The sequence below is a fragment of the Rhincodon typus genome, chromosome 4 (genome assembly GCF_021869965.1).
Source record: "Rhincodon typus isolate 14 chromosome 4, sRhiTyp1.1, whole genome shotgun sequence".
In the NCBI taxonomy this organism is placed as follows: domain Eukaryota; kingdom Metazoa; phylum Chordata; class Chondrichthyes; order Orectolobiformes; family Rhincodontidae; genus Rhincodon; species Rhincodon typus.
In genome coordinates, this window is record NC_063335.1 from 65,471,121 (window position 1) to 65,487,328 (window position 16,208).

Consider the following 16,208-nt stretch of genomic DNA (forward strand, 5'->3'; position numbering starts at 1 on the left):
GTGCTTAGCCTGCTTGATGTTGGACAGCAGTAATCTGCTGTAGTAATCTGCTACTCATCACAATAACATTGGAATGGTGACAATCATGCTTACTTTGACATCAAAGACTGTGCTACTGATGACAAAATCAGAAAATAATTGTGGCTTTAAAATCAATTTATTCAATTGAAGGCAGCAATGCCAGAATATGTTTTCGGTCAAGTTTCATTTTCTTCTTTGAATTACCTCATAAAATGTATAACAATAATGAATAAAGGAGTTTCAGTGCTTAAATGGACTTTTGATAACTTTAAACAACTTATACGATTTTAACAGAGTGTAGCACTTTCCATTTTTATCCAGTTAACCAAGTTGAGCCAAGTATCTGTCTAACTGATGATCTCTTCATTGCCAATGAATGCCAGACAAAATCTTTAAGCTTGCCAGCAGCAGTACTGTCTGTTAACCATACCCTTCCATCTGTTCTTGGCAATTTTATTTGTTAAGAGTGTTTCTGCTGAATTGTGTTTAGGATTTTAGTCTGGCTATTATATTAGTGCTTTCCAAGACTGACTACTTGAATGTCTTGATGTGGTGTTTCAATCCAAATAGAACATCACCTGCTGGGAATGATAGAGAATTACAAAGAGGATTTTTTAGTGGCCTAAAATAAAGCACACGTGTTGGAGTCCAGAAAATTGTCAGTCGCTTGGAACATTCCCTAACTGCAGTATTATTTTTATCCTTCTGCCTGCTCTAAACTAGAAGGTTGGATCTTCAGTATAGTGAGGTGTATTCAACAACAGCAGGATTGCATGGCTGATTCTAATGTTCTTCAAGCAATTCTTCCTTTTCATCAAACATGAAAAGTACTGAGCATTTAAAACCTCCATATTATGAGACTCCCAGAGCTGAAGCCCCTCCTGAGCTGACAGGTTCTCATTACTACCTGCTGTCTTGAACAGCTGGAAACTGCTGTATGCTTTATAACTTTTAAATGTTGAGCCCTGGCAGAAGTGTTCATACCAACCAGTAGTGATGTGGTTTGGGGCCAACATTGACCCCATTAGGTAAGTTGGAAATAGTTGCTTTTTTATTGCTTTCTGTGGGCAGGAGAAGCAAGAATTCATCTGCTGACTCATTCAGGAAACTTTGGGCCCTCCTCAACCGTGACCTTGACAACACTCCCATGATCACAGCATGACATGGAACAACTGCCAGCTGATCTTACTACCTTTCAATTGTTGACAGGTTGTAATTCTTACAGTCCTGTTAGGGATCATTAACATTTCAAAAGAAATCTAATGCCAAGTAATGCAATCAACAGAACTATGTCATAAAATTCTATTTTCCAAAAAAAAACACGGATTGGAATTTCACCGTTTGAAATTCAAGAATTAAAGCAAGCGAGTTTCTTTGTATCATATCCACTGTAATCTGGGGCGAATTATTGTAAAATCATGCAATTTGAAGCTCATAATTTTTTGTCACAAGATGTTGCATGAGTTGTTTGGTGAACCGTGCACCGAATGTGATGGACATTCTCGCTGCTAATGGAAACATCTGGCATCCAAGGCCCTAGCGCCATATCTAAAGGTCAGCTATATACTATACCACTTCAGATGCTGCAAGATAGGAGCATTGCCTCAGCCTCTGGGCAGTTGCATGAAAAATTTCAGCAGATGGCACACAAGCAATTTAAGCTAGCCTCTTGCATTATGGAGAAAGTTGACACTGGCAGACGAAGTAAAAGAGAGAAGGTCAACCCTCTTCCCTGCTGACTGCAACAGTTGAACATCTCTCCAGACCCAGACACTCCAGGCAGCGATAGCAGCATGGGTCAGTTCTGTCTCCATTGTGCAAAGGGGTAGGCAGCAATGCAGAAAGAAGGCCAATGATATCCTGTGCTCTGCAAAGGTAAGTGGCACCTTCTTCTGTCTGCTGCTCCATACACACAGGCATTACTCACTTCACCCTTCCCACTATAAACGTATTTCACCAAATGTAATGGACTACAACCGTTAGAATTACATCCAACATGTTAATTAATATTTTGATGACATTATTTGTACTTTATTAACTGAAATATATTTAATTGCAACAATGTTTCTAAACACTTGTAATCTATTTACAGTTAATAACAAAAATAGCTATATGTAAACCAAATCAACTACTTAATGAAGATTGCTGGTTTTATTGTATCTTTTACACGTCATGTCTATAAATTCTGTAGTTTTATGTCCTGAGCTGTATTTACTTGTCATATGTATGACTATTACCAAGTATGTGGATGTAATAACATCTCTTACTGCAAACACTTTAGTGGTAAACAGTCAAATAGTTTCAACTACTTTTCAAAAAGTTGAAATCTTATGTTAATTGCTTAAGATGGAACTTAGCCTTAACAAAATTAAAAGTAACAATGCCAGTCTCTGTTCTGTTGAGTCGATTGACCTCATCAAGTGTGTCGCCATGACCCCTGGTGCCTTAGGCGCTAGAGAGAGAGAAAAAAATCAGTTGTGATTATTCCTATCATGAAAAATACATTAATGGGTTGAATGCAGTATTTGTCATCTTAAACAAATATCAATTGACAGGTTGCTATTTATTGATATTTGCTACGCAGCCTGTCTGTCAGAATTTTATGGCATTGGCACACTATTGAATATTGACTGCACAGAAGATGAAAAGCACAGGACATTCTTCCTTAAACAACTTAAAGTGATAAGCATGTCACTTTAGAATTAGTATTTTTTTCTACATTCCCTCTTCTGTTTCCTACTACAGTAAATTGGAAGGTTTTCTTCTTGTTAATAATATCTTGTATTTTGAAAGTTGTTTAGCAGGTTAACGAACCATGGAAAGTTGTTAAATTCCAATTCCTGAATGTTGTGTGCACCATTTGGGTATATGTTTAATTCTAAGTTTGAAACTGAAAGGAATCTCAAATGTGACAACTTAAATGATTAATTATGAGTGACTTCATTTTTACATGATGATTGAATTCCACTCCTTAATTTCCATTCAGCAGGATCGCAGACCATGAATATAGTTTTGGGTAATACATGCGTCTAAACTCTGAGCAGAAAGTCAGAACTCACAAATGATACAGTCTGAGCAAATAGCTAAATAATCTTTAATATTGGATTTAAAAAGTTACCTAGCTGCTGATATGGAATCCTCTATCTGCTTTATAATTTCCTTTTACTAACGTTGAAGAGGTTTGGTTGGATTGTAAGAAACCAGATGCATCGGTAGTAAGTGACAGCAATGGTTGCAACTAAAGACGGCCTGTAACACTGAATGTTCAGAAAGATGCCAACTGCTTTACATATCAGGAAATTACAAATTCTAATCCATATGCATGAAGTCATATTGTTAATGTTATTGCAAAATAGAAGGATGAACAATTAATATTCCCCTTTCGAATCCGCCATCACTCCGGAAAAGTTGGGAAGAGTCCCAGTTCTTACAATTAATGCTCTTTGTTAATCGTATAAAAAAAGTGTGAGCACAGTAACAAGACCAATGGACGGAATCAGTGTTTAAAGCATTGATGCTTATATTAGGCTTCTAATATTAGTTGCATCTTCAATTTGAAATAGCTTAGGTTGGATTCTGAAAAAAAGCACATCGCAGGCATCAATTATGAATGCTAACTCTTAATGTGAATTGTTTCAACAGATACATTCATTTCAACTACATAGAGATACTAGAGCCAGAAACCTTTAGCGATCTTCCCAAACTGGAGAGATTGTAAGTGATGCATGGAGTACTGTTTAATCTACTATATGTGTGTTTTTGTCATAGAACTAACTAATTAACCTAATGGCTTTTTGTACTGTGCTGGAATCTCAAGCATTTCCAGTTTCACATCCCTCAAAGAAGTGGATTATAGTATATATCTAGTTTTAACAATGTTACTCAAAAGACACTTTGATATTTCTGTCCCGAGTAAAGGAATGCTCAAATGAAAATTCATGACCTGTCCTTATGTCAGTCTCCCCTCTTTAGTTAATGTTGAAGTGGCCCATAAAACTGTCACTAGAACTAATGTGACAATACTGTGGCTTTAAGAGGTGTATTTTGTCCTTTTTTTTGAAGAGAGGTTTTAAGGCAGAGGTGCAGAGCAGTCTACCAAGCCACTGGAGTAAATAGCTTGGAAGCCTTAAGTTTATTTTTAAAAAAACTTTGGAACAATAGGAGCAATCTGAATGGGTCTGGTCAAAGTCCCACAGAACCAGGATTTTTACTTTTAGTTTTCAATGGTTACAGTTGGGGTCTTGAAGAGGTAGAAGCTATTCTTTTCCTTCTGTCAGTTACAGCCAAAAGCTGGGGGTTCTCTTCCTGCTACTCGAGTTGCATGTGAGATAATCTGCTTTCTGAATTTGTCTTTTGCCAAGGGTGTGTTTATGGGATGTTGCTATATTGGAACAGTTAATTAATAATATTTACTATATCTATTATTCTGTTAAGTTTTCCAGTAGGGTTAAGTTATTCCAATTTCTTCTTTCTTTTGTTATACTTGTCAATGAATAAAGTGTCTTTTGCATTAAATCTGGTAGTTTGACCAATCAAATTACATTTACCTTTAAAATAAGAAAATATTGGAGTCTAGACTATTTTCTGAATATTCTGTAGGTGTTTGGTCTGGTCCGTAATACGAAGTTGAAAAAGGAGGCTGATATTTTTTCTCCATGTCCTGACCTGTGTGTTTGCAAACTTGAGTACATTGTGTGGGTGGATGTGTGTATTAAAAGGGTCAATGAAAATGCATTTCTCAAATATATAATTGAGAATCAGAGGATCGAGACAGTAGCAAGAGAAATAGGTACTTACTGTGAATGTTACCCAACTGATGTAGAAGTATCTCACCTAAGCTAAAGTAGAATTTCACTGAAAAAATTCCAGTTTAGCCATATAAAACAAAATGAAACAGGAAAATAGTACTTAAGAGCAGGCAGGAGTAAACCATTCAGCCTGTTGAGTTTGCTGTGCCATTCAATAAAACAATGTCTAGTCTGGTTCTGGTCTCAACTTCACTTTCCTGGACATCATAATCTTCCCTCTTCATCAACAATGGATTAAACTCTGCCTTAAATAAATTCAAAGACCTAGCCTCCACTGCTTTCTGGGGAAGGGAATTCACATCAAAGTCTCGCTGAGAGTAAAAATACTTTTTCACCACTATCTTAAAAGGGAGATCTTAAATTCTTAAACAGTGTCGCCTAGTTTAAATTTCCACCCTATCTGTGCTATGGTAAGATCATCCCTCTTTCTTCTAACCTTCAATGGGTATAGGCACAACCCGGTTCAACTTTTATTCACAAAGGAAAGCCTTCTTCTCAGGAGTGAGTTGAGTGAACTTTCTCTGAACTGCTTCTCATGCAATTATCTATTTTTTTTCAAATAAGGAAACCAAAACTGTGCACAGTGCTCCAGATGTGACCTCACAAACATGCAGCACAGTTACAATAAAGCTTCACTACTTGTATATTCAATTCCCCTTGCAATAAACAATAACATTGCATTTGCCTTCATAATTGCTTCTTGTCACTGCATACTAAAGTTTTTCTGATTCTTGAACCAAGGCCCTCTGTGACACCAAGTTCTGTAATCTCTATTTAAATAATACACTGCTTTTCTATGTTATCCAACAAAGTGAATAAGTTCACATTTTCTCAAATTATACACTAAAATTTTTGCCCCTTCACTTTAGCTGTCTATATACTTTTTCCACCTCTTCTTGACATTTTACTTTCTCCTACCTGTCTATGAATCATTGGCAAATTTAGCAACCGTACAGTCAAACCTTTCATCCAAGCCACTTTATAATTTATTTAATTGTTTTTATTACTTAAAACTTTCTGATTAAGATTACAGAATACATGCCTGTGTCTAATAAAATTCTTCAGAAACATTAATGAAATGTAATAATCTGAGATTCCTCATGAAGACAAATACACTCTTCAGACAAAAAAATTGCAATTACCCATAACTTTAAAAATATTGATGTTTAAAACTGCTTTTCTGTATAATTGAAATAATATTTAAGATGCATTTTTTCTGAAGTCAGACATTAGGCAGTCAGACTAGAATAATTAAACATGCAAAAATCTCTTGAGATTTTCAGCAACAGTGATCATAAGATATTGGAGCACTAGTAAGCCATTCAGCCTACTCCAACATTTAATGAGATTCTGGCTGATCTAATAATCTTCAACTCCACTTTCCTGCCTTGATTCCCTTACTCATTAAAAATCTGTCAATCTCATCCTTGAATACACTTAAGGATCTAATCACTACAGCCCTCACTGGTTTAAAAAAAAACTTCAGGTTCATTACCCTCTGGAGGTGTAATTCCTCCTTATCTCTGCTTTACATGATCAAACCTTCATTCTGAGATTATACCCTCTAGTCCTAGAATCTCCCTCAAAGGGAACGCTCTTTCCACATCTACATTTTCAGATCCTCTAAGAATCTTGTATGTTTCAATAAGGTCACCTCATTTTCCTAAACTCCAATGAGTATAAGTCCTAACTACTCAACATCGCCTCATAAAATAATACCTCCATACCTGCATTAACATAGTGAACCTTCTCTGAACTGCCTCCAATGCCAATATATCTTGCATTAGATAAGGGGACCAACACTATTAATAGAATGCCAGATGTCTAACGAGTGCCTTATATAGTTTTGGTATGACCTCCCTATTTTTAATACTCAATTCTCTTTGAAATAAAGGTCAACATTCCATTTTCCTTTCCTATTACCTGTTGAACTTGTATGGTTGGTTTTTGTGATGTATGCATGAGGACTCCCAAATCCCTCTGTGCTGTAGCTGTCAGCAATGTTCCTCAATTTAAATAATTTTCAGCTCATCTATTGTTCCACCAAAATAAATAACGTTACATTTTCCCACAGTATATTTCAACTGCCAGGCTTCTGCCTACTTGCTTACCTCATCTATACCTCTCTGCAGACTATTTGTGTTAACCTCACTACGTATGTTCCCACCCATTTTTGTGTCATCTGCAAACCTGGCTACAGTACATTTTCTTTTCTCCTCTAAGTCATTAATATATATTGTAAATAATTGCAGCACCAACATCTATTCCAGTGGCACTCCGCCAGACATAGATTACCATCTGAAAATGCCCTTTTCCCAATTTTCAGTCTCCTATAAGTTAGCCAATCCTGTATCTGTGCTAATATTGTACCTCCAACATCATGATTCTTATCCTACTAAGTAGTCTTTATGTGTGGCGCCTTATTGAATGCCTTCAGGAAATGCAAATATATTACATCCACTGCTTCCCCTAAATCTATCCCGTTTGTTACCTCCTCGAAGAATCTAATAAATTTGCTTGCCACAATTTCACCTTTGTAAAGCCATGCTGACTCTGCTTGATTATATTTTGTATTTCTAAATGTTCTGCTATTCCATCCTTCTGAAATAGAATTCAACATTATTCCAAATAATAAATGCTAAGCAAACTGGCCTATGGCTGCCTGTTTTTTTTTTTGTCTTCTTCCCTTTCTAAATAAAAGATGTAGAAGACATTGGCAGTTTTTCCATCTTCTGACACTTTTTCAGAGTGTAAGGTTTCTTGGAAACTACAATAAGTGCATCAATTATCTCTGTAACTATTTATTTAAATATCCTAAGATGCATTTATTTCCTGTCGTTTTGGCCTTATGATTTTTCTGTATTTTTTGGATTGTTATTTGTAACTTCTACTAAGAAGACTGTTGGAACTATTTTTCAACTTATCTGTTATCTCTTAGTTTCCCATTACAATTTCCCTTGTCCCATTCTATGAGGGCTGAATGTTCACTTGGTTTCTCTAAGCCTTTTTATATATTTAATGAAGCTGTTGCTGTCTGTCTTAATAAAATTTACAAGTTTTAAAACTTTCCCAACCATCTGACTTACCACTAACCTTTGCCACATAGTATTTGCAGTGCTATCTTTAACTTTCCTGGTTAACCATGGTTGGCTTAATCCCTTCCTAGAATCCTCTCTTCTCATTGGGATATGTCTTTTCTGTGAGCCACGAACTATTTTCTTAAATATCTTCTACTTTTCCTCAACCATCTTTGCTGCTAACCTCCTATCCCAGTCCAATCCTGTTAGTCCCCATTCCTTTGTAATTACCTTTAAGTTTAACACAGTTGTTTCTCACCCAAGTTTCTCCCTCTCAAACTGAATATTAAATTTTACCATGCTCTGATCACTGTTTCCAAGTAGATCTTTTAATCTGACGTAATTTATTAAACCTGCTTCACTACATATCACCAGAACCAAAATAGCCTGTACCCTGGTTGGATCCACGACATATTGTTCTAGGAAACAGTCCATAATACTCCCTATGAATTCTTCCTCATGGTGACCTCTGCCAATCTAACTTTTCTAATCTACATGAAGATTAAACTCACCCATGATTACTGTTTTTGCCTTTGTTACATGGCCCTTATTTCTCCTGATTTACTCTCTCTCCTAAAGTATAGCTAATTTTAGGGGAGTTACAGATGCTCCTACCAGCATCTACATTCCCTTTTTATTTCTTATCTCTGCCCATATGGATTCTTCATCTTCCAATTCAGGATCATGTCTCACTTTTATACTTAATCTATTCAGTACTAACAATGGTAACACACCATTCTTTCCTTCCTGCCTGTCCTTTCAAACTTTGATCTCCTTGTAACCCTGTCTCCATAACAGCTATAAGAACATACCCATTAACAAGTATTTGTGCTGTTAATTAATTTCCTTTGTTCCGAATGCTAGAATGCATTCTTGAATAGAAACATTGATTTTGGCCTTTTGCCAGTTTTTTTTCCCCCCGTTTAACCCTATTTACTATATTTATTCTATATTTGTACACTCTGCCTCTTCCTTTTCCAACCCTGCTTATTGTTGCCTAAATAGCTGTCCCATAATGCTTCCATATCCTCTTCCTTTATAAGCCAATGTTGCCTTTCACTCAAACTTTCTTCCCCCCCAATTAGTTTAAAGCCCTCTCTGCAGTCCCAGTCATTTGATTCATCAAAACACTGGCCCCAGCACAGTTCCAGTCCATCAACCTTTTAGAATTTTATTTTTATTTTCCATAATACCTCTTCTGAAACTCTAGCATTAAAAATACTTTTTTCTTGGAAATGTAACTTTATACAACAAAGATTTTTAAAAATGGGATTTCTAACTCAAACTAATTATAAGTCGTAAAATGAACTGGATTTTTTTCACACAATTTAGCATACACTGTGAAGGGTTATGTAATGAATAAAATACACTGCAAATCGTATCGAATAAAGACTGTTCATAACGTATCAAAGTGATCAGTGAGGCCTTATCGCTGGTGAACAAGCTCCTACAATCAGCTTCTAAAGGAAATGAAATGTAACTTTCCTGATGTTCGCCTTGGTCCCAATGACTATCATTCTGTTTGATTTGCATTTATGATTTTTTTAAGTAAAGTCAAATGACATTAAATTTCTACATATGCTCTGTAGATTAGTGCAATGTGTTTCAAGGCTGTTATCTGTTAGACATTGTCTTGTAAATCAGAGTATTATTGTAAATGTGTTGCTTTTCAGTTAGATAGAGGATATAGGTATGGTTTTATCTGCATGCAGGTATAAATATATTGAGAAAACACAACAAAATTATTTTCCTAAAGCACACAGACCACATGAATAATCAACAAAATTAAGCACTCTGTAACATTTATTTCCCAATTTGCATTATAGATTTGTCCACAACAAACACATTCAAATATTACAATTGTAAAATTGAAGTTACTGAAGTTTTTTTGCCGCATTTCTTTATGAGATGTGGACATCGCTGACTTGGCCAGCATTTATTGCTGGTCCCTAATTGTCCTCAACAAGGTTGTGGTGAGCTGCATTCTTGAACCACTGCAGCCCATGGGGGTAGGTACATCCACTGTGCTCTTAAGATGGGAGTAGGAAGATGAGATTAAAAATATATTTCAATTGAGAAATTCCAATCTACATGAAAAGGTCTTCTTCCAACATTGCAACAACAAAATACCTAGAGCCAACAACTAATGAAATGGTTCATGTTTTTAACAGGCTAAATTTCTTAGCAAAAATAAATGATTTGTTCTGGATGCCAATTACGTTGGGAGTAAAAAGGATCTTGACAGTGGTTGGAGGGGACTGTACCAAGGGGTAAGAAACTGTTGTCTGTAGTTGTGACTGAGGATTCTGAAGGCCTGTGTTGACAGCCAAAAGACTTCTGTTCGTGGCTAGATAGAAAATTAGTGAAGGAGGAGGAAGATCAAGTTGTCATGTTCCATATTGGAAACAATGACATAGGTGAATCCAGGAATGATGTTCTACTAAAAGATTTTCAGGAGCTAGATTTCAAGTAGAAACACAGAACATTAAAGGTAATCATCTCTGGATTGTTACCAGAGCCTCATGCCAATTGGCATAGGAGCAAGCAATTAAAAAATTAAATGTGTGGCGTAAAGACTGAAGTGGGCAGATGTTATTTCAATTGATAGGGCACTCAGGGAGTAATGAAATATTCCATTGAGAGGGAGGCCCGAAATGTCAGCTTTCCTGCTCCTCTGATGCTGCTTGGCCTGCTGTGTTCATCCAGCTCCACACCTTGTTATTCCATTGAGAAGATCTCCATTTAATTTGGGGTAGGATCTGTGTCCTGGTCAGTTATGAGTAGGGCTGTAAACAATGTTTTAAACTAACAGACTGGGGTGAGGTTGAAGAGAAATTTCAAAATTCAAAGAAAAAGATTGAGCTTTGGACCACTATAACAATGTAGATAAAGACAGAGTCAGAGAGAAAAGAATAGAGAGTTTAACAAAAAGTGTACCTCAATGAATAAAGTAATTGCGGGGAATAGAGGGAAACAAATGAAATTAACTTCGCCTGAATGTATAATTGGCAATAAGATAGAGAAGCTAATGACATAAATAGAGGTAAATGGTTTAAATTTAATTAGCAGCGACAGAGACACGGTTGGAAGCTGATAAATGTTAGGAAATAAACATTCTGGGATAGCCAGTATTTCAGAAAGACACACTTAATTGAAAAGGCAGAGTGATAATTTTGGCCATAAAGGATGACATGAAGATATTAATAAAAAAGATTCTAGCCTCAAGAGACAATGAAGTAGAATCAGTTTGAGTGAAATTTAAGAATAGCAAAAGTCAGAAAATACTGTTGGAAGTAGTTATAGCTCCCCTAACTTTAGCTACACCAAGGATAGATCATTAAACAAGGAATTACTAGTATCAAAGAAAATGTAATAAAGTGTAATAAAAAATATTTGGAGAAGTGGGGAGAGACATTGAAGTCTTCAAATAGACAAGGACAATCAAATCGGCAAAGATGGTCCAGAAGATGGTAGATGTGACAGTTTCCTGGAGCAATGTATTGTGGAACTGATTAAACATAGTATTTGATAATGAAACAGACTAATAATGTCAAAAGCTAGAAGATCCACTAGGAAATAACAGGGTTTACTAATGTCCTTTAGGGAAGGAAATTGCCATCCTTACCTGGTCTGGCCTACACGTGACTCCAGACCACAGCAATGTGGTTGACTCTTAACTGCCCTCTGGGCAATTAGGGATGGGCAATAAATGCTGCCTAGCCAGTGATACCCTCGTCCCATGAATGAATAAAAAAAAAGTGGCATATTGGCCTTTATTTCAAGAGGTTTGAATTATAGGAATAAAGAATTCTTGCTGCAATTCTACATGATTTTAATAAGACTATATCGAGAAGATTGTGTGCAGTTTCAATCTCAAGATTGAACAGAACAGGAACTTGGAAGCAATGCAACAAGGTTCACTAGACTGGTTCATGGGATGAAGGGTATGCACTATAATGAGAGAGTAAGTAAATCAGATTCACAATTTCCTCATATGAGAAGAATCAGAGATGATCTCATGGAAATGTACCAGATTCTGAAGGAGTATGACAGGATGGATGCTGAGAATTTTCCACTGGTGAGGGTATCTTGAACAGGGGACCACAGCCTCAGTCTAAGAGCTGATCATTTACAACTGAGAACAGGAGAAATTACTTCACAGAAAGACATGAAATCTTTGGAGTCATCTAACTTAAAGAATTGTAAATTCTCCACCATTCAATACTTTCAAGTTTGGGATAGACGGATTTTTGAGCTGTCATGTAAAAATGGTTTAAGGAGAGCAGCTTGGAAAACATGGTTGAAACTCAAATTAATCATGATTGGACTGCACGGTGAATCAGGCTTTGACTGCCCTAATGGCTTACTCTTGCTTTTTATTACTGTGCTTTTAGACACATTAGTAGGTAGATTATTAATCACACTGTAAAACCTGTAAATTTGATTTTTGATTTTGCGAATCTATTTTATTAAACTTCATCATAGGCAATCACTCACTAATGAATATGATTGTCCACCTAGGAAATACCATGTCACTAGTCATAGGTTCCGTAGGTCATTGTGTGAACATAGAACAGTACAGTACACAAACAGGCCTTTTGGCCCAACACCGCTGCACTGATGAACCTAATCCTAGAACTGCATCTTTGACCATACATTTGGCAGGTGTTTCTGAGAGTTGTTGTTGGACTCGGCCTTCACACCTTTGGCATTCCTTTCTGTAGTTCCTTTTCTGTGCTTCTTCTTGCTGATGGATGTTTTGAAAGAATTGTGTCCCTTCATACAAGAGTTTCATCCAAGTTGGTTTCTTCTGAACAAGGGTCTCCCATCATTGACATCTACATTGTATTTCTTGAGGTAAGCCTTGAGGGAATCTTTGAAATGCTTCCTTCATTCTCCTTCCGTTTGAGTACCTTCATTGAGCTGGATGAAGAAGATTTGCTTTGGTAGTTGGAAATTCAGGCATCCTAAGCACTTGGCAACCTCAGCAGAGTTGGTTTTAGATGATTGTGGCCTTGATGCTGGTGCTTTTAGCTGCTTCAAAGATGCTGATGTCAGTACACCTGTCCTCCCAGCAATTGTGGAAAATTCATCTCAAACAGTGTTAATGGTACTTCTCAAGGGTCTTGAGGCAGTGTCTATTTGTAATCCATGGTTTGGAACCACATCCAAGATTCTGAAGGATGCCTGCATTATACACAAGAATCTTGGTATTGGCAAGGATCAGCATGAATGTCAGAGTTGTCGAAGATTCTTATCCTTAGCCATCTGAAGGTGGCACTTGCAAATTGGATGTAATCAATGCAAATGCAAAGAAATCCCTGCATCAATGTCAGCCTTAGATGAGATGTAGCTTCCCAGGTAAGCAAAATGTTTCATGTTTGGGAAGAATTTTTTGATCTTAATGGAGGGTTGGACTGGATGGTAAAGGATTTGGGGTAAAGGACTTGCAGCTCCTTAGCCTTTTCAGTCCACCATTGTTTCTTGATTTCCCTTGTTCTTTGTCACTCCACTTTTGGTGTTGATGAGTTCTCCTCTTTGCCTCACTGGTGATGTTGTTTTGCCACAGCTTTCCTCTTGCCATTCTTTGGTAAAGGATCTGAGTCTTCTTGAGGTTAAGGCTGAGACCAATTCATCAGTAAACCAAGAGAGCAGAGATGACATTATCATCTACATACTGAAATTCCGCAAGTGAGGTTGGTGTCATTATCATCTTGGATTTCAGCCAGTTGGAAGCTTTCTCTTGACAAGATGAAGAATGGTCGCAGTGAAAGTGGAGAAGGTGTGGGGAAAGGGGGTATGGAGGTTGGAAGCTTGCAATGATTTGACCCCTGTCTTGACCGCAAAGGATTGTGGTCAAAAGCCACACCTGCTTTCAGGAAGGATTTTCTCAGAAACTGGGAGAAGCATCTAACGTGGATTTAGCCAATTGTCTTCCTGGTGATGGAGACTAGCAAAAGTCCTCGGTAGTTTGTATAACCCTTTTTGTCTCTTCCATTGAAGACCATGATGATGGTCAGGTATTTCTTCTTTGCCCCAGATTTTCAGTAATGGTTGATGGAGATGATGGGTAACATCTGCTCCTCCATATATGAAAATCTCCATTAGAATCCCATGCAGTCTTGTGGTTTTTTCATTCTTCATGTGTCTAATGGAGGCTTCAACTTCGGCCACACTTGGTGGGAGTCGAAGATCTTTTTTGATGGAAGTTGGGAGATTTCCTCAAAAATGTTCTCATCAATGATGGTATTGTGGTCTAGGAGTTCTTAAAATTTTCTTTTCATTGGAGGCTGAGGTTTTCCCTATCTCTTAAAAGGATTCCATCCTCACTCCATACCACTTTGAGGCTGAGAGTGTTGCCATGGTGACACCAAAGAAACCCCTGGCATGTGCATGTCAGCTCCTTAGCATTCTCAGTCCACCATTGGTTCTAATTTCCCTTGTTCTTCTTTGAAACTGCAGTTTTGCTGTTTGATGAGTACTCCTCATTGCCATGCTGTGATGTTGTTTCATCAGGCTTGAAGAGCTTTCCTCTTATTAATGAGGACTTGGACGATGTGGTCATTCTCATTGAACCAGTCTTGGTGGTTTCTGGTCTTGTAGCTAATGGTTTATTCATAGCACAAGATAATACAGCTCTTTCTAGATTTCCTCCACTCCGCTAAAATTGATACTTTGAAGATTTTTGAGAAGATATTGTTGGACTTTCGCCAGTCTGCTCTGCGCTTGAAGCTCCTCAAGGTTGGGCTGTTTTCTGAACTGTTTCTTTGTCTTAACTGCTTCTGGTGGCATTTGGTGGACATTGTATGAGCCAACGATCTGTCCAGCAGTCATTTGTACTGGTCATTACATTGGTAATGAGGACATTGTTTTAGTCTCAGGATTGGACAATGACGTAGATAATCATGTGCCAATGTGTTGGTGATGACCAACCTGTGATGCACATTTGGTGAGCAGGAGAATCCCATTGGAATTGCAATTCTTGATTCCTTCCTTTCTGATGGTTCCATTCCAGAGTTGGGTGTGCTTTCAAATCCTGGTGTTGGAGTTCTCCAAGGAAATTTTATCTTCACTGGAGACATTGGTGAGTACGGTGTCCAGGGTGGAGAAGAAGCCTTCCTTGGACTCATCTTTGACGTCAAGACTTGGAATCAGGCACTCACAACTGTTGCCTATAGGTTTTTCGCAAGTTGTTGATGGAGGTTCATGAGGTAATCATTGATGCATCAGGAAGCTCCCAGAATTGGAATGACAAGCTCGTTCTCTTTCTCATGAGATCTGCCTATCTCAGCCTTGAATATACTTACCCAACCAGCCTTGACAAACTTCTGCACTAAAGAATTCCACAGATTCATTAACTTCAGAGAAGAAATTCTTCCTCAGCTCTGTTTTAAATGTGTGATTGTTTGACCTGAGATTATGCCTTCTAGTCTTAGATTTTCCTAGAAGGGGAAACAACCTCTCTGCATCTATTATCACATGTCCCTTACGAATCTTTTATATATTAGTAAAGTTTCCTTTCAATCTTCTAAGCTCCGATGAGTACAGGCCCAACCTATTCAACCTCTCCTCATAAGAAAATCTCTCCATGCCCAGAGTCAGCCTAATGAACCTTCTCAGGACTGCTTCCAATGTCAGTATATCTTTCCTTAGATAGGGAGACCAAATTTGTTTATAATATTCCAGATATGGTCTGACTAGTGTCTTGTATAGTTTTAGTAAGACCTCCCTTTTTTAAACTCCATTCCCTTTGGAATAAAGATCAAGAGTCCACTTGCCTTCCCTGTACCCACTGAACTTGTATGCTAGATTTTTTTTGTGATATATGCATGAGGACTCCTAAATCACACTGTACTGCAGCTGTCTACAGACTTTCTCCATTTAAATAACATTAAGCTTTTTTTTTCCTGCAGAAGTACAAAACCTTACATTCTCCCACATTCTTTACCATCCACCAAATTTTGCCTAGTCACCTTTTTATGTCCCTCTGTAGACTCTGACATCCTCACTTGCCTTCCCACTTATTTTTGTGTCTTTCGCTGACTAGGTAATAGAACAATCTTTTTCATTGTCCAAGTCATTAATATATATTCCAAGTGAATACACATCAAACTTAGCTTAGGGTTTCACTCCGTCAAGGGGTATCAAAGTGATCAGTCACAAATCTGTCAGAATACATATAGGGGAGGTTAATTTCCTATTAAACTTAGACTATTAATCCAGGACTCAAGTAATGTTCTGGAGAGAGATAGTAGGAACTGCCGATGCTGGAGAATCTGAGATAACAAGGTGTAGAGCTGGA

At 37.4% G+C, this 16,208-nt stretch overlaps 1 protein-coding gene across 1 annotated transcript in view; it reads left to right on the forward strand.

Moving 5' to 3' along the window:
* Positions 1 to 16,208, forward strand: part of LOC109919505 (peroxidasin homolog) — a 509,465-nt gene that overhangs the window by 245,266 nt on the left and 247,991 nt on the right. Inside the window, exons 5-6 of the mRNA XM_048596123.1 lie at positions 3,664 to 3,735; positions 12,941 to 13,140. Of these exons, the coding sequence (XP_048452080.1) occupies positions 3,664 to 3,735; positions 12,941 to 13,140 (272 nt within the window). The remainder of the gene's footprint in view (positions 1 to 3,663; positions 3,736 to 12,940; positions 13,141 to 16,208) is intronic.